This window comes from Tachypleus tridentatus, chromosome 10 (genome assembly GCF_004210375.1).
Source record: "Tachypleus tridentatus isolate NWPU-2018 chromosome 10, ASM421037v1, whole genome shotgun sequence".
Lineage (NCBI taxonomy): Eukaryota > Metazoa > Arthropoda > Merostomata > Xiphosura > Limulidae > Tachypleus > Tachypleus tridentatus.
The window spans coordinates 44,509,824-44,530,084 of record NC_134834.1 but is presented as its reverse complement, the minus strand read 5'-3'; the positions used below and the strand labels follow the sequence as shown (position 1 = coordinate 44,530,084).

The 20,261-nt window shown below is 30.2% G+C and overlaps 1 protein-coding gene across 3 annotated transcripts in view; it reads right to left on the bottom strand.

The window, feature by feature from the left end:
* Window positions 1–7,915: 7,915 nt before the first annotated feature.
* Window positions 7,916–20,261, bottom strand: part of LOC143229165 (splicing factor, proline- and glutamine-rich-like) — a 49,173-nt gene continuing 36,827 nt past the window's right edge. For 2 of the 3 annotated variants that reach the window (XM_076461080.1, XM_076461081.1), the window contains 2 exons: window positions 18,835–18,920; window positions 7,916–8,451 (listed from right to left, as the gene is read on the bottom strand). In XM_076461080.1, coding sequence (XP_076317195.1) covers window positions 8,212–8,451; window positions 18,835–18,920 — 326 coding nt within the window. In that variant the 3' untranslated portion in view covers window positions 7,916–8,211. The remainder of the gene's footprint in view (window positions 8,452–18,834; window positions 18,921–20,261) is intronic. The other variant, XM_076461082.1, reaches the window with a different exon arrangement.

Here is a 20,261-nt window from a genome sequence, read left to right as displayed (position 1 = left end):
TTCTCATGCGATTACCACACTAGACCAATTAAAAGTTTTTTCACTGTTTCGAATTAAACAAAGCTATACAATGAGTAACCTATGCTCTGCCCACCACAGGTATCAAAACCTGGTTTTTGGTGTTGCAAGTCTTCAGATATACTGTCGTGCAACTGTGGTTTTTTGTTTTTTTAAGGTGTTATCAAGTAAGTATTGTTGTCATTTTACTTGATTATTCAATCACCTTGTACAATTTCAAGGATATTAGCAATCACAAAGCATAATTACTGGAATTTTAAAAGTGCATTTTGAAAACTTTGGTATACATGGAATTACAGTCTCAACCCTTTCATTACAGGTTGGATGGAATCCATTTAGCTCATAGCTACAAAACCATTAACAAGAATAATTATACTGTGTTTTGATAATGTACATTTATGTTTACAAAATTTTGCAGGTTATTGGTAAACATAAGGCTTTCATACACAAAATATATTTTCAGAATGTTGACTGTACACACACATTTGAATGATCAAAAAAATAAATTACTGTATCGATACCACAGAAATTCATCATTACCTACCACATTCAGTAACTGAACTGTGTTTCAGTGAAACAAATTAAGTTTGAAAAGTGCCAAAGTTTTGACATACCCGTACAACTGTTTTTCTTGATAGACAAATATGATGCTTTTATATTTGAAAATGGTTAAAGAAAACACTTAAATATTTTGAGCTTTCTGTTCAGAATATCTAATTTAAAGTGTTACATTCAACATTCAAAGTGACACAAAAATTGATGTTTTGAATGTTTTAAATTTACTTTTAAATTAAAAATTAAACAAAGTTTAATATGAAAATCTGAATTATAATCTAGTTTTATACCAAAAACTTAATGACAAATTGATTAAAACAGTAGTTCAACAAAATTTTCTGCACTTTTTGCTTTTATTATTTAGCCTCAAAAATGTCTCACACCAGCCTTAATTTTTTAATATTCTGATAAAGCTAAATATATGCATAAAAGTTTAAACTTTTGGAATATTAGTATGAAAATTTTATGCAGTGACGTGGTGTTTAGATGAGTGATGAGACTTTTATTGACTTGTATTGCTAGATTTATTTGGATTTGGGGAAAATAATAAAAAACAGAATTCCTAGTACAATAGAAGCTAGTGTTGATTTGCTACAAAGCTGGCATTAATATATCACTACACTGATATTTTAGCACTGAGATTCCTACAGTAATTTTGAACTAGTACTGCTTTAGTGGGTGTGTAAAAAGGAGTTACATATATTAATTTTACAAATGTTATCAATGTTTCTTTGTATCTGTCAACCTCTTGTGAACAATTACCTTTCATATTTGCTTTTCCATAACAACTGGTTTATTGCACTCACCTAGAAAAAGGTAGCTTTTATTACAGAAGCACACTTCTAATTTAACCTAAACATGTTTGATAGTTCCAAGAAGACCACAATTACCAATGCTAAAAGTTAACACTTATGTTAAAGTACACAAGCATGCATCTTCTAACGGATACATTTCATATTACAACTTAGTGTACATTTTTAATCAATATAGTGTTGAGTCACTATTCTATGTTTTGATTTAAAGCACAGTAAACACTAAAAGAAGACACTAAATGTCCAAAATATTTGTATCTAAACACTTTCTCCTACTAAATAAAAAGGTCAAGCAACAATGGTTAGCCTTTAACAATAACATTAATCTGTTTATGATTTCGTGGCATAAATATTGGGGCAAATTAACCGTGCAGTTTGTTTCTGTAAAAGATACTTTATTAGAAGAAGGAAATCCAAGATACACATTTTAGCTACAACTGCCCACTGAGCATTTTACTTTTAAAATTTGTTTCTACACTGACGTTCTATAATGAAATGTTAGGCAATTTTAATACTACTACTATCTTAATGACATGCAACTAACCAAAACATTCTAAGCTTATTTAACAGACTATTTATGAAAATTCACCTTCTTAAAATTGATTTATTGTACTCATTACATCTAGGCATCCTTACTTTATGTTGAAACAAAATAAATATTGAGTTTTTCTTCACCTTTTGGCCATGGAATTACAACCCTCTAAAGGTGGAGCCTCTGTCAGTAAATTTTATTTAGATATTTCTTAATATTGTAAACTAATTCTAGTCATCTATCTGTAGTTAGTTAAAATTAACTCCCCCTGCTTTTAAGCTCTCAACAACAAACTACCTGGCAATCTAAGTAATATTTCCTAGTTTTATAAGTTTATATTTTACCACTTCAAAACAGTCACAGTCAATTGTGGAAAACATTCATTTGATTTCATAACCATTGATTTTTAATAATTATAATTGACACAGAACAGTAGCTATGATGTCCAATTGGACATAAATTGTTGAAAAAAACCTGGTATAAACACACAAGTTCATTGATAACTGTCCAAGTCCATTCAAAGTTTAATATGCAACTTAATGGTAATACCACACAGAAATAGTCATAATACATTTGCTTTGAGTTATTAGATAAGGAAAGGTAAATTCTGGTTAAGTATGACTAATTTTCTATCTGTTGAAAAGATGTATCAGTTAAGAATAGAAATAACAACGGATATTGGGAAAGGAGTGAAAAATGTTTCACTTTCAAAAATGTTTTTCTTTACATATTTGGTACATATGATGACCTTAAATTTAACAATTTAGTCACACCTGATTAGTCATGACAGTTGTACTTTTCAGTAGATTCATGTCAAAACTCCAGAGCAAATCTTGAAGCACAGGTTGTACATTCGTTGCATACTGTCCACAAAGCTTTTCCTGATAAGTAAACTTCTTAAACGATTTCTCACTTTTGACTTCATCTGATTACTCCCAATATTCTAATTCATCCTCAAACCAGCTTCAACAAAAACTGACCTTTTATGACATGCTCCAAAGCACCAGTTTTTCTCCACTTTCGTTATTTTTGTATAATTAAGATTTTATCCTGGGTGTCCTGGAAAACTCAAACACACCCCAAGAAGCACTGTTTGCAACTTTTCTGGATAACAAATAGTACAATGGTGTCTTTGTAATATGATGTGATTTAGTCATATTTTTTTACCAGAATTTTCAAATTTTCAAGGTCTTATTTTATCATGCCATTCAGTAACCTTTTCCATTATTTTTAAAATAAAAGAATATTTCAGGCAAAGAAAAAAAAGTATTTGTACATCTTTTTGTAAATGGTTTTGCAAAAATCTGGCTTATAAAAAAAAAAAGCCATGATGGTCATATGCAAAATAATGAAATTTTAGAAAGTAAATTGTTGTATGGAGATGAAATATGGTAACATTTATTTGCAAAAGCTTAACTGGAAGCTTAACTATTTTAAAATTTCTAAATTTCTTAAGCATAATTTTATTAGTTCTATTTACCTATTTATAGTATAGGCTTGGTACACTGAAAACAGAAGTATTTAACAAAATTTAGGTATTTGAAACCAAATGTATCCAAATTAATAATGCAGTTGGCTTAGAAAAACCCCTCCAAAATTTCTGTATAAAAACAAGGATAATTTAATTAAATATGAAACTGATAATTTACTACAGATTTGCATGACGGCATTAAGTACCTTGACCAACTTTTGAAAACTGATTGTACTTCATTTATCTGACATTTATGCTAATTGTACAAGATAAGAAGGTTGAATACCAATAAATGTTCATACATCTAAATAAGTGGATTAACGAGATTCCCACTGTCCCTATCTACTATCTAGCGAAACCACAGCCAAGGGAATGGGCTTTGAGAAAATAATTCCAAGTATTACCACCTAAATTTGGTTGGTATATATAAAGAACAATAGTACTTTCTGTATACTTCCATCTATCTTGCACAAAATTTAACTGATACTTAAGATGCATTTAATTTTAAATGTGTTAATGCATTGTAAACCTGCAAGAATGAAGGTGCTGATTATATTGAAAATATTTGATCATAACCATGTCATTACAGTTCGTGCCACTATGCCTGGATTATCTTAATATAATGCGCTTGCCAGAATAGTTCTGCAGGATAGTTTATCGTACAAGATGCTAAAATAAAATTTTACATTTAAAACACCATCACTTCCTGCACGCTTTTCCCAGTTCCCCAAGAACAATTTGACAGCACAGTTATCAATAGGCATTAAATACCTAGATTTAACCAGTACTTGTTTGTACTGGATTAAGAGCCCAAACAACCAACAGTATCAGAATATCCCAACAACAACCCAAAGTTTATCACCAGTTTTGTGGTTTGCCTGTTACTTATAATTACAATTGGACAATTAACAATTACCCATAAGCACAGATTAGTGACAATAATTCTCTCAACCCATGTACATAAAAGTGAACATGCCACAACTTTTAGTTACTTTCAAAATTTAAACTGTTTATCATCAATGTATGTCAATAAACTTGGCTTCAAAATTCAATTAATTCACTTTTCCTTATGTCAACTTTTAATTTATTATTCTCAAAAAAAAGTTTGCTAGCTTCACTTTTCTGTACACAATTATTCTTCACTCTAAATTACACATTTTAGATGATATTTTTTTCCCACAAGTTTGAACTTCAGTTTTAATACAAACTACACTTATAGTTGACTAAATTTATAGCTTCCAATTTCCTTGATTTACCAAAGTACAAAGTTACACTAACAAAGCCCCTCCATTCACATCTTATCTTTCAAAGAATGTCAATAATTCTTCCTAATATTTCCAACTGGATTATTTATAATCAGTAGAAAGAACACTTTAATTTACTAAATTCCTAAAAAGGCTATCTTATTCTGATGACAGATTTGTTTTGCAAAGTTTTATTTTTCACTTCTGCTCAGTTTGATAAGCCAAAACTGTTTAACCCTGCATTATACATTGGGTTGAATTCACCCAGTTCTTAACCATGAATGTATCTACGAGAGTAATTATACTATCAGTTTTATAATGTATTCATGTTTACAAAATTTTGCAGGTTATTAATAACAATTTCCGGGCTTTTGTACACAAATTATCAGGTTTTAAAATTAAATATTACAATTTAATTAGTTCTCATAATAAAAAGCAATTTCCATTTTAAGACAAATACTTTTGTGCATGAAAAAATTTCAAATTTCACATGTAAATTCTTTATAACTTCCAAATAATTATATTGAACTTTCAGTCATGCTGGCTAAAGGTTACAATGAACACGTATGCTTGTGTTACCATATCCAAGAATATAATATTGACATATAGTCTTCACAAAGTGACATACTGACAAGTATTTTATTAAATATAATCACACACCAGTTAAAATAGATTACTATTTACAAACAAAATTATAAATTTATTTCTCTTGAAACATAGAATGGTAAATAAAGGAGTAAAGAAAATAATTCTCTTCTAGTTATGACCTTTGCACTTAGAAATTTTGCACATGTATGAAATGAAATATCTTTAGGTTTTATAAACATACCTTTAGATAATCAAAAAATAATAAATTGCCATATCAACACTAAAGATATCTATTATAATTTATCAAGTTTAGTAACTCAGATATGAGTAAAAAAATAAAATGATTAAATTTTAAGCAGGCTAAAGACAACTTACCATCATGAAGGTTTGCCTTGAAAGAAGAGATGACAGTTATATTTGGGAATGGCTTGGAAAATCACCTGTAGGGTATTCTGCACTTTTGATTGGTTATTCCCATGTCATATATCAAATTAAAAATACACAAAGGATCATTTCCAAAAACTGAAGATAAGTAAAGCCACTGCATTTGATCCCATTGCATTAATGGTATCTTATATAGAAGAGACAGGAGGTTTTCATTTTATATTCTAACTTTTAAACACTGTCACCTCAAGTTCTTAATTTGTACAAAACTACTGATTTTAACATCAGAAATATCTAATTTGAACTAGTGCTGCATCCAACAATCATGACAAGTCATTCTTTAGGTGCATTTTTTAAATATTTACTTTTAAATTAAGAAATTATTGTATATAAAAATTAGAATTCTAATCTACAGTTTAATACCAAAGACATGGACACAAATTCATAAAACAGTAGTTGAACAGAATTTTGAATCTGAGTTAAACAAGATGTGGCCTTTGACCCATTATCTTTCACAAGTTATAAGCCACTTGCAAGTAAATTAGAATATATTCTTTGTTCATGTTACTTATAAATTGAGTATCTGGAATAAATATTCAATAATATACTAATAAAAACTCCTACCAAAATTTAAGGTTAACTTACCCTCAGGATTGACTGAAAAAAGTGAAAAAACCAATGCTTATGTACTGAATTTCTCATTTTTTTTTTTGCATTTTCTTCATGAACTGTTATAAAAGTGACCAATATATAAAAATTAGAAATGTAAGTTAAACATAAAAGTGGGAACAAAAAACATTTTTCTGCTAGGAATGTACAAAACTATGCATGAATAATGTACTCAATACTTTACCAAAATATGCATGATATTTTTGCTGAGTGATTTATTGCTTTGTTACACTAATTTTGTAGTTTCGCACAGTTGACAAACAAAGCAACAAAATTGAATGTAGTTGTTAAAGGGTTGGAGAACTTAGGATTGTATGATAAATGGTTAAAGTTGATTTTGTATTTCGTGTTAATTAAAAGGTCAACTAAATGGATATCTTATATAATGCATTAGAACAAAACGATTTTACTGAATTTCCCACAATTAGGCACTGGTACAGACTGCAAACAAAATAATGAAAACTAAAAAGTACATTCATTTTTAACAATTAACTCACATTGCATTCTTAATGACAAAGACTTCACAAATTCAGAGACAAACCTTTTAATAGGTTTATCATAAAATTTGGCAAACTTTTAATAATGCAAATATACTGTATAATTTTGTAAGCCCTATCAATATGAACAAACCTGTACAAGACAGTTAAAAACAACCAACTAGCATCACAAAAATAAACTAATAAAAACTTGTTTCCCCTTACCCAGTAATTAAATTTACAAGCAATGTCACAAAGAAGTAAATTTATCAAAATATTGTCTTTAAAAACTTGTGTTTGATCAGTTGAAATGTTCATCTTTATTAGTGTCGTAAATCACAAAAATAAAACTAATTGCAACTGGGGTTCTAGATTGCAATTTATTATTTCAACTATCTGAACTCCAATTTTAGGATAATGAATCTTTCTTAATTAAATTGAGATGATTTTTAGTTGTCTTCTATCCATTTTGTAAGAAGCAATTTAATGTAACTTATGAACCAAACTGCACAATTTTACTGAAATATAATTTAATTGTTATTAGTGAAAAAGTTTTAGCAGTAATTCTGGTATGAACTTAATCTGACAGAGCAATAAAACTTGTCACCTTTGTTTTTTGCTGCTTGAGGTATGCAATGGCTATATAGAAGGTAAAGGCTGCAAACCATAGATTGGCAAACACACCTCTTGGCCTCATTTCCATACTACTGCCCAAGCTACATTAATGCTTTGCTTACCATAGTTTGGGGTGCAGCTTCTTACAGGTATTTTTCTGGATGGTTCTGGTTCCCCAAATTGATCCATGTTACTTTGTTTTCCAATGCAAATAAAAATGTATCTTGGGATTGTGAAAATTTTGCACCAGACTGTTACATATAGTTTCCAAGAAAGCACCAATTCTTCAACTATATCATACAACCCACAAACAATGAACTGTCAAAATGTAGTTCTGATATACTATGTTCCAGTGATACTTTGTATTTGCTGCCACAACTTGCTGACTTCACATTCAAGTGTTTCATTTACGTAACTTTTTCCTGCCCAAATCTGGATAACCTGCTTTTAATTTTATAAAATAATTATCTTAAATATTCCAATAAAGATTACATTGAGAATGCATACAAAATCACAATACATCTACCACAGTAGTAAAATTTACACTCAGATACCATTTCACCGAACTATTTATTTGTTACACCACAATACAAGTTTAAAATAGATAACCCCTTACAACTTACAATGATTCAGAAGATAACAGTGTGATATACTTCAATGGAAAAGACGATCATACAATTCTCTACGAATTAAAAATGCTAACTTTAATAATTACACATAATGCGCATGTCAAACATGGTTATAACAATAAATGGCAGCTCATAATGATGCTGCATCTGCTACAGATTTCAGTTCACAATTCACACAAACATTAAATAGAAAGTTCAAGGGGCTCAAAATCAACTGGTCAATATCTTCGCCTCTTTGGCTCCATGCCGTAGTCATCTCTGGGACCTCTTTGATCCATCATGTGTTCACGCGGACCTCCTTGCATTTCTCGGGGACCACCACCCACTCCACCCCTCATTCCACCCATTTCTCCACCACCCATGTGATGGGGCCCAGAACTATGATTCATGGGATTTCCTATGTTCATATCTCCCCCAATGTGGTGGCTGGGAGGGGGTTGATCAAAACGGGATTGGCGCTGTTATATTAAACACAGAACAAGGAGTTTGTACACAGGAAAATAAACGATATCCACAAGTCCAATAACAAAACATGGGAAGATGAGCATCCATATCAGCATCGTTGCACCAAATTAAGGTGATACAAAATAGAGGAAAAAACAAAACAAAACATTATTACATTCTGTTTCAAAATCCTTACAAGACTAAGAATATTTCAATTAAGAATCATTACCCTTTCCCCACTGGGTCAGTCACAGACTTTCATTTCTTTGTGTTTATAAGCATACTCAAACTTACCTTAATGTATTTACATTTACAAAGATAAAAGTGATAGCTGACACACGGAGTCAAATGCTATTATCTGTAAATTTCTTGCATGAAAAATACAACATTGTTTTAAAAATAAACATGCATTGAGTACAAAAACTATTTCCATTCCACTTCACATTCAAGGCATTATACTGCAAAGGTTTAAGCAGGTTTATAGAAAACAGCATAAAACAATAGTTAAAGTAAATTAAACACTTTAGCACATCTTCAATGAAATTTATATTACCACACACACACACACACACACAGAACACAACTGTCATGTGAAACTTCAAAATAATGAAGAAAATTCCTCCTTGAATCAGCCCATGTAACTTATTAACTCTAATAATCATAATATATAAAGCAATTCCAGAAGACATTTTAATCATTTATTCTACAATTATCTTTGCAGCATTATCCAGAGCACTTAACCTACACAAATAAACTTAAGTCATGACACCCAGTGGAGCAAGAGTTGAATTTTATCACCACTGCAATTCAAATCAACTTCAGTATATAAATTAAGTAAATATTTTGCCACAATTACATTGTTTTTATTGTTTTTTTTATGGTTGATTTTTCAATACAGACAAATTAAGCTGACTCACAAGACCATTAACTAAGACAGCCAGAAAAATGAATTACTAAAGTTATTTACTCAGACAATATCAAAATTTATTTCAGTAGTCTTAGCAATGGTCTTGTGCCCTTTAAAGCATTTTTAATTTTAGAACTAAATTACTGCTGAAAATATTTGAGCAATCTCAAAGAAAACTTATAGTTAACTCAAATCATCACAAATATTTGATTTTAAGCACTAATTAAATTACTCACTCCCCCCCAATCCTTATATCATTATCATATTAACAGTTTACTTGGTGAAATAATACCAAATGATGAACAAATATCTTAACTAGTGATACATTCTGCAGAACTTGTGTACACTATATCTACTTTACAAAACGTTGTATATTAAGATAACTATGGAGGTACAGCATTGCCAGAAATAAGTAACAGAATAATCAAAAAATTATATAAAACAGAACGCAGAATAAAATAAACAACTTTACACAGCTTTCGTGTGTTATTTAATGTTAAGTATTATATCAAAGCACATCAACTTCTCCAATCCTGACCAAAAGCCATTATAAGGGTGAATATTCATAGTTTTAACTCCAGATGGATTGCACAAACATATCTATCAGTCCACAATATTGCATACCTAAGAAAACAGCAATTACTGACAATAGTATTTTCGCATAGTCAACCGTTCAGTCTTCAAGAAAGTTCTTACTTAAATATTTCAAACAATATTAGATCTTACAAATCACTGGTAAAATTCTAAGGTGTATTTTACTTGAAATGGAAAAAAAGTTAGGTTTCTCTCATTGTTTATAAGAACTTCATAGAAAAAGATGTACATGGCATTTTAAAATGCATATTCAACTCCAAAAAGTCGGTTCAGTAAATTGTGTTCAAAGCAGATTAATAGTAATGTACACTAAAATGCTATAAAAGCAGTCTTTACAAGCACAAGTTCACTGGTCTGATGTATGAGAAAGGAAGATGTTGGGCCACACAAAACAAATTTCTAAATTTAAAATGCTTTTTGATTTTATATTATCATTCTTAAATTCTTTGAACATTATAATTTTAATATAAAAGTAATACACAATAATGAAGACAATCAAATATATTGTGCTTAAAAACTAAAACCAACAATTGGCTTCAGTGCTGCTAACAATATTTTTAGTCTTAATTCCAATAATATGAAAGACTTAGATTAACTCTAAATTTACACATGACAGGAACATTTGCCACATATATACAGCTTCGCATTTCAGGAAATGCAAATAGCATACCTCTAACTAAATTGTAAAACTAGTGGATGTTAATAACAAAGGAAAAATAAACAACCTTTACACACACTACATAATTACAGTTTGCCTTTGTGGCTTAAAGGCCAGTGTATGTTGAAGAAACTACATACCTATCTACAAAATAGATAAGTTCTATCACCAATTTCTTTAATATCTAATAATAACAAAAAAAAAAAAAATACAATTTTAAATAAATTACAAAATTCTTATAAACAGCAGCAATTTGCAAACTAATTTTTTACTTCAATCAATAAAAGTTAAATAAACATTAAACTACTTGACATATCCTGTCAACAAGAAAAAATTTCATTCAAAGTCCTTGCACCTTATAGAGTTGAGAAATATCAAAAATAAATCTAGTTTGAAGAAAAAACCCACTTAAGTATGCCACAGCTTTACAACATGCTATTGCATTGCAAACTGTAAAGACAAAACTTATTATAAAATCTACTTCTAGTGAAACTGTCCATCAGCATTTAAGATTTCATAACTTTTACTATAGGGTTTTCTTTGTAATCACCCCTTTACACAAGTGAAAACATTAATAAAACCACTTAAGTAGTTTCTGTTAATTTCAATCTCCAAATATCATTGACTTTTAGATCAACCACAATACGTATCTTAATGCATAAAACCACAACTAAAACTGGTTGTTCAACATTTAATTTTAAACAGTCTCAAATATACAAAGTGAAAGGTATACAAAATTTACATTTATACTTTTACTGTAATAGAAGTCTGGCATGCCATGATCGTCGATGTCTGCTGCAGATTTGACACATGAAGAAGTAATAGAAGTGGTTTTTTGCTAACTGGTTCCTCATCATATTAACTGAACATATTAATTGACTTTACTTGGAATCTACAGAGAATAAAAAACTGTTGGTGGTGTTGGGGAAGTAGAAAAAAGACTCAATCATAAAGGAAGTTATGGGTGTGATTAAGACTTATTCACTTATACACTGAAAGCAAACAACAGATGATAAAAAAATCATTCATCTATATCAAAACAAAGTTCATGCAATAATTCAGACAAGCTGCCACATTAAAATTACTGTCTTAGTTCATGCTTGAAATCAGAAAGAAATTAAAAATCTATTTATCTCCTTGTATGTCATAAAACAGATTCAGGATAATGTCTCACCTCCACACTAGACAACTCTTACAGTTTAAACTTTAGATGTTGCATTCCTATTTATGAATACAGATTTTTGCAAAACGTGGTATTACTTTGATAAAACATAAGATGCATACTTTGTTAAAAATTATACAAGACTTGAAATGTAGTAATCCAATTTTTACAAATATTCAAGAAATTTTTTAATGTTTCAATTGTAGGCAATCACTATACATTTTTCATCACATTAATTTAATCAGTTTTTGTATTCAAGCAAAAGGTTTTTTCTGAAGTCTTTTGTATTTTCCAATTTCTTAAACTGGAAATTGTGTTTGACAATTGTTTATTGAAATAGAACTTTCTAATGACACGCTACTTTTATGCAACAAAGTGCCAAATGTTTTGCAATGTGTTACTTCTAATCTTGAAAAATACAAGGTATAATTACCAAATTACATACCTAATTATATTCTCACTTTGAAACAAACTTTCAAGATGTCTTCCAAAAAAGGTAAAATAAAAAGGTAGACCATATAAAAAATATTTGGGTAGTGATTGTCCATATGCAGTGTAAACCATTTAGAGTTCCAAATTTTCGTATCCACTAGTTACAGCAGTTGGTATGTCCAAGGAAGCATACTTTGTCTGACCAAATCTAAACACAGCACATGCAACAGAAATGACTTACCAACTGTGCTCATAATGTTCAAAACTCAAAGGCAGAAGGGAGAAAGAGGCATGGAATTTCAGTATTCAATGAAATAATCATACAAATAACATACACCAAGTATCAGTGCATATGAAAGAGCCCAAGAAATGCTCTGATGTGATGATATAAAATTAAAGCAGCAACAGCATGAAGTCAGGCAAAAATCTTTAAACCAGATCTATACATAATAGTTGCCCCTGATTTAGAAGCACACAGTAATAATATTAAAAGAATTAAGCATTGGTTCATGAAATTTTCAAAATTAAAAGAATGTCCTAATAAAGGGGGGAAATTGTAGACTATGTACCTAAAGAAATTAGCCTTCTGGAATTAAAATGCTACTAAAACCATTGACAAGTTTAATTTTTATCTGCAACATAAGACACGTTATGACTCAGGTTTTTTTTCTTCTTCCAGTACAAACTTTTAGCTCTTAAGTCAGCCATTTCTTGATCAATTTGAGATACAATTAACATTTTGAACTTATGAAGTCTTGTCCTTTTGACAAATGTATTTGATCATGTCCAAGATGTAAATACATTAATTTGCTCTAATCTTACCTTAAAGAATTTCAATTTGAGGGTAAGGCTGTCTAGATCCTGACATTTTTATCCTATGATTGGTATTGCCAGATCACAAACAGTTAACAAAAATGCAAAAATGATTTCAGATTAATTCACTCTAGTCCTACCTAAAGCTATTGAGGATTCTCCCTTATTACTCCTTGAACAGCTTACATAAGCACAACAGTAACATGACAAAATAAATCAACACATTCCTGACACATCCTACTTTTGTTACAATACCTGAAGAAACAGTTCAAAAAAGCCAAACCTAAAGTTTAACTCAAAAGCCTTCATGCTTATAAACGTATCTTAACTTTTACTCACTTGGAACAGCTTTCAGGAGATAAAAAAAATCAAGGTTTGCATCATAATTTGCAAATCATGTTCCTATTAGCTCAGCAATTGATTCATTCCTTTCTTTTGTATGTTGTCTTAGGAAACTTCCCATAACACAGAAAAAGTTTCATAGTTTCAATTTGAAACATGAAAGCTGATATTTCTCAAAAATTCATACACTGTTTAGAAGTCTGTACAAGGTTTTGAATGCCCACACAGCCTAGCTAACTAGACTAGATGATTTACATACAATATGCACACTGCACATTTAGCATAAAGCCAGTTATGAACTCTCAAAACTCTGAAGAACCTACCACAAGACCATTTTCACTGGTATAGTTTTAATACTGTAATTTTCAATCAAACATGCATCTTCATAAAATTTGTCAGATTTTTAGTAAAAATTACAAGCTATACGCACGTACACACACACACACACACACACAGTCTTTCAACGGGGTACTTTTACTACATTTTTTCTGTATATTTTTTCCACCTGCCTGAATGCAAAATTATTATCATGTTAAAATTAAAAATACCCTTTCTTCACCCCAAAAGTTGTTTGCATAATCTCTAAAACCTAATGTTTTACTTCAATAAAACAATATTTTATCTGTTATTTTCGTTGTTCTAACTAGATAGAAGATTGTTTTTTTTTAATTTTGCACAAAGCTAGCTACTCAAGGGCTATCTGTGCTAGCCAATCCTAATTTAGCAGTGTGAGGCTAGAGGGAAGGCAGCTAGTCATCACCACCCACTGCCAACTCTTGGGCTACTCTTACCAATGAATAGTGGGATTGACTGTCACATTATAATGCCCCCACGGCTGAAAGGTCGAGCATATTTGGCGCAACGGGGATGCGAACCTGCGACCCTCAGATTACGAGTCACATACCTTAACACGCTTGGCCATGCCAGGCATAGAAGATTGATTAATATGACTGACCCCATAACCACCAACAATAAAAAATCTGAATTTTCCTTTTTGGTTTCCTAGAATGCCTTCAAACTGTATATTGAAACTACATTAATCCTACAGTTTTAAACTCAATATACATATTTTTTATAAATGAATTTTGTTTTATTACCCTCTGAATCTGTTACTACTACTACTACTACTACTAGTATTATTCACAATATTATATAATGGAAATGTGAATCACTCGGAGAACATGCAGCTCACATTACACTATCAAATAACATTACTGTATTATTTTAAACTACTTCACTAAATCTAGTTTTAGAAGTTTCCAACTTTTTCCCCTTCATTACTGGATTTCTTTACTGATAGCTAAGACTTTTAGTGTTGGATTTAATTGCCATAATGTATTAAAATGATGAATATTAAAAGTATGTAAAGCAATATTAGCTAATTAAATTCAACGTTGATCAACCGTATCTGCCAAAAAAAAATTAAACTACTTTGTCCCCCCAGATTTCTCACAAGTGGCACAACACACCATCCAGAGATGCCAACCATTACGATTTGAGCGTAATCATTACGAGTTTGGTGCATACATTACGACTATACGCTCATATAGACAAATATTACGACTTGTTGCAACTCCCAAATTATTATATATTATGTAGGCTTATACAATAAAGTGATAAATTGTTCCCCCAGGGCTTGAAAGTGGTGAAAAGAAAGTTTCTAGTGAGATACAAATAAATTTTGATAATAAACAAGAAATAGTCCAAGTGGCTACTTGCGATAATCACGTTTGTGCTTGAAATAATAAAAAATATTTGTATTTTCAATGTCTACCAATAGTTTGAGTGTGGTGCTTCTCCATACTGGGCACGTGGGGAAATCCATAGTTATGTCATCAGTACTTGTCAGCCAATCAGCACTCGCGTAGATGGGTATTTCTCGTTTTTTAAGCGGCATAGAAACACCAATGCAATCCTTCACAAGTTGGAAAAAAAGAGGCCTCGTTCACCAGATTGTCTTGTTTCTGGCAAATCTAAAAGGACTAAAACTGTGAATCAAAAATTTAGGAAAGAGAATAGTGCAAAATATCTGGTCATTGCATTAAACGTCAGTGACAGTCATGAGTTTTTTACAGTTTGTCATAGATTTTTCTGTGGCACATGGTGGGATAAACGATTGTTCCAGACATACAAATTTGGTATTTCACCAACAAAAGGCTTAGGCAAAGACAAAAACGATGCAGATAATGACATTTGTCATAAAACACAATTTCAAAAGAATTTTTTAAATTCATTTAGTAAATACACAAAACAGTCATAAATGAGCAATCTATAGCAGTAATAAATAATAATAGCTATAATGTAATAATAAACAGCTTATAGACATTGGTCAGGCCTAGTAGCCGCAAATGATAATCTACAATCATTATGCTCAGTCATTTGAAATAGTTAGCATCTCTGCACCATCTAGTGATATTCTTTGAACTCTGACAGTTTTCTAATTCAGTTTTGCCTAACCATTTCCTATTTGACATTCAAAATAATACATTGAGAAACAAAATAATATAGCATCTACTTCATGAAAATAGCCTTATATCAAATGTTATTTTCAATGAATATACCAACAGGCAAATATTTCATATCTTATTGCTACTAACCATTTGACTTTACACTTGGAATTTTCTCTTAATTCAGTCAGTGTTCCTATTTAGACTTGGAATGAACCAAAAGCTGTAAGTTCAGGCAACTATCATCAAATGATAAGTGTGAATAATAACAGTAGCAAGATAAAGCAATAAAAATTAAATACAAAAACATGTATATTTGCTTATGATAAGTAACATTAAGCTTAACATTACAATCTCTTCTTACAATTGTATATCACTCCAGAAAGAAAAAATGGTATTTTTGATTGATAATTTCTCATATAAACAATTAAATCAGTTGACTTACCATGTAATGTGCATACAGCTGAAATACCTTACATTTAATTGTTTGTTTCTTTACAGCTTGCTCTCATTACCTCTGACAGTCAAGACAAGCTTCCACATGTACAATTTCAAATTCTAGACACTGAATTCATTTTTATTACCCAAATTCTTAGAAAATGGTTATAATGTCCCCTCCCCAGTAGACAGCAGACTCAAATTCCAAATTAGTTAAAAAGGATGCTTAGAAAGAGAAGGTTTAATGGAATGTGATAGATTATTTATCATATGATAAGCAAATTGATGCTGTAGGTTCGCTTTTTTCTCTCCTAATACATATTCCTTTAACAGACACTTTATGCTGCATTTAGACTTTACATTATATTTTAGTTAAATATTTTTGCATACTTGAAGAGTTTAATATTTGTTTACCAGTGGCAGTCTTGCTCTTGAACAAATATAAAGATAAGCATATGCAAATGCTCTTTTGTATGCAGCTAACGTATCTGTAAACTAAAAAAAAGAAAAATTTATTTTTCCACTCCTCATGCTGTCACCTGAAAAACAGTCCTCCAATAACCAAGTTTGATTATTTAAAATTATTCAACCAAGAGCAAAAAGCAACAGTCAGTTGTAAACTCTCTTTGTTAACCTAAAGATGACCTAAGAAGATTGAAATAGTTCTGCTTTATTAGTAAGTGTCCATATCCATACCAGCTGTCCCGAGATACACTTTTACTTCAACTGGGTTTCTCGTCATCACAAAGGCATGTATATTTAAATTCATTAATTTTTAAACCTCAATGCACTGTACATTAATGATAGTAGCTAAATTCTGAAAATTATGCAAATGAAATGTGAAGACTTAAATAAATAGTATTTTTGTAATCAAAATGAAAATTGCCTAGCAGATGAACCATTTAGAGTGCAAACTATATTAACTAACCAGCTGTTTTATTAGAAATAGCAGAAAAAATTAAAAATTAAATTTCCCATTTTGCTAAAGCTACATGCTTTTAGGAATGTTCTTGTTAAATTTCAAACAATGTCATTCATGATTTCTATTCTTGAGATGAAATATGATAATGACATTAAGTATGGCAACTAGTCACACCCACTAGTCATATAGTTAAAGTATTTTCTAATGATTAAACAACAAAACTAAAGTCATCATTTTAACTACACTGTATTCCTATTTAGACATTCTTTTTAATTATTCTAAACAACTGTTTCCTTTTAATATGGCTAAAATGATAATTCAAAATGTATAAGAGGGGAAAATAAATATAATGTCGGTGACATTAGGTGCAGTGAAAACCACATCTAGTAGTCACAGGGTTAAAGTAGTTACTATTGATAAAATAATGAAACTGAACCCAGTATTAACTGTTGCTTGTTTAGACATTCTTCCTGATTATCACAAAAGGCTAATTCTGTTAATAATGCTAAATTTATAATTCATAAATGCATAACAGAAGAAAATGGGTAAAAAGGTTGATTAAAATTTTGAAACATACAACACAGTATATAAAGACATAACAATTGCAAAAGTACACCAATTTTTACAAATACCATGCAAGGTATCTTGAATATAGCTCTGGAATTAGTAAAAGCCTTTATTAAAAAATTCAATCATCAATATAGATGTTTAGTGCTTCATTTAAATTTTTATACAATAAATCATTTAACTTATTTAAAAGTATATCTAAGTATATAAAGTACAATTATCACTTTTATACCGATGTATACATTTTTTAAAGTTTTATTATTTACTTACTCTGCAGATTCAGAGAACTAGAGGAAATTAAATAATTTTGTGAAAGCTCTTTCAGTTTCAAACTTGAACATAACAGAAAATCAAGTATCATACAAGTTTTCATACAAAAATTACAACAAAAGGTGTGTTGAGTTATAGCTAGATAATATAAATGTTTTAAAAACACCCTAAGGGAATGTTTTTATGGAAGCTATTTAATTCTGAATTCATATTTCTTGTAACACCAGGAAACTACTATTTACATGTTCGTATAACACGACATAATTCGATGGTCTGTAAAAACTATTGCCACAGATTCCAACTAGCATATAGCTTGTACATGCACCCTATCTGCGCCAGTAAAAAAATAACCATGATGCAAGAATCATCACTTTCAGAGAGAAACCAACTTTTCCCTAAACACCTTGAATTCATCCAATGTGATTTATCAAGTACAATATTTTGCATAATATTACAGGAATAAGTACAAGAACTAAGTAATATTTTAAAAAGAAACCAAGTAGAAAACACGAAACCAAAATCTTCAGGTACTGAAATCAAACTATTTCAGTTTTCTACTTCATTTTGGTTTCTAAACTAGAGCCTTACAAAAATAAAATATTTCTGCAACTTGTTCTAGTTCAGAAAACTGTGTGACCACAAATTGTTTATTAATTTCAATTTATGTACAATTATACAAAAGAGCAGCTTTCAGAATACGTAAGTAGAGTTGAAGCAAATGAAACTCATACTTGAATTCTCACTTTTTCATACAGACAAGAGAACTACACAAACTTGTCTTCACACAATTTCTTTCAATTAAAAATTCTTTAATAAAGTATATATATCTAGAGAGACAACATTACCCCAGCCATTCCCATTGCTCCTGGACCTTGCATCATTCCACCTGGACCTCCACTTCCTGCAGCACCACTTGGACTTATGTCATAACCTTAATGTAAATTTTAGCAATATACTACAGATCCGATCCATGAACAATATGGTAAGTATGAACCAGCATTAAAACTATCTAAGCTGAAAAGAGCAAAAAGCTTACAAAAGTATTAATGCTTCTAAAGTTCTCTTGTGAAGGAATTAAGTTTAAGATTTAAAGCACTGAATATTATTGTTTTAACTGTATACTTGTAACATTTTAAATGGTAGAATTATTAAAATTAAATCATTGCAATTTCACAGTTCTGAACATTTAAAACATGAAACACTTAAAATGTTCAGCAAAAATTAATTTCTTCAAAGTTATATTAAAATTAGAAATGTGAATTCAAAAATATTTAGCTCTAGTGTTAGGAATAGATTTTTTTTCTTTCTTATTGTCCATAATTGGTGTAGAAAATTTAGACAGTGGTTGTCAACATTTTAAGCATAACAAAATGTGACCCAATTTTAATAAAAATGGTTCACTTATGTAAAAGTTCATACAACGTTTTGTGAAACTTCTGTATATGATAGAGAAATACGATTTTCAGAATCAACATACAGGAGTTATTGTATAGCATGTAAAAATTAATACAAAATCCATCAAAAGGCTATGTTATAGCACCATAAGTGCCATTTCACTAGCATTCATCTACATACAGCACTGACATTTTGAGGAATTAACAGACAAATACACAATATGCAATTTGCTTTTAAACTTTCTGATGAGGAAAAATGAAAATGTAGATGATCTCTGGAAGTGAGGTTATATAGAAGGCAGTTTATCAAATATAGTGAAGTCTAAGCTATTTCAAAATAAATGTAAAAAAATCAACACTAGTATATCCACTCAATCCACATCTATTCCCACTAGTTCTCTTTACCATTACACCCCCTTTCTTCAAGGCAAAAAGATTTCCCTTTTATTTGTTTCAAATTTTTGTATAAAATAGTGCATATTAACAATAATCAAGCTATTGTATTTATACCAATGCTTTATGAACTTTTGCACAATGATCAATACGATCAAATGTTACTGAAGTATTCCCAGTATTATTAGAAAATAAATTCAAACATGGCATTTTCTGAAGTAAACACCAAATCATGCTCACAGTTATACAATAAACAGGCTGCTGAACATAGATTTCATACTATACTGGTAATTTATTTCCCCACCCATAAGCACTGAAAAAGATGCATACACGCCTGTTATGAAGTTCATAGTAATTTCATATTTCCTATAAATAAAAGCATATATGTCCCCTGTAGGAATACTAGAAAGTTAACTGGTTTGAAGAATGATAATTTTTATGTATTACAAGAGGATTGTAATTACACCAACACAATATATAAATAA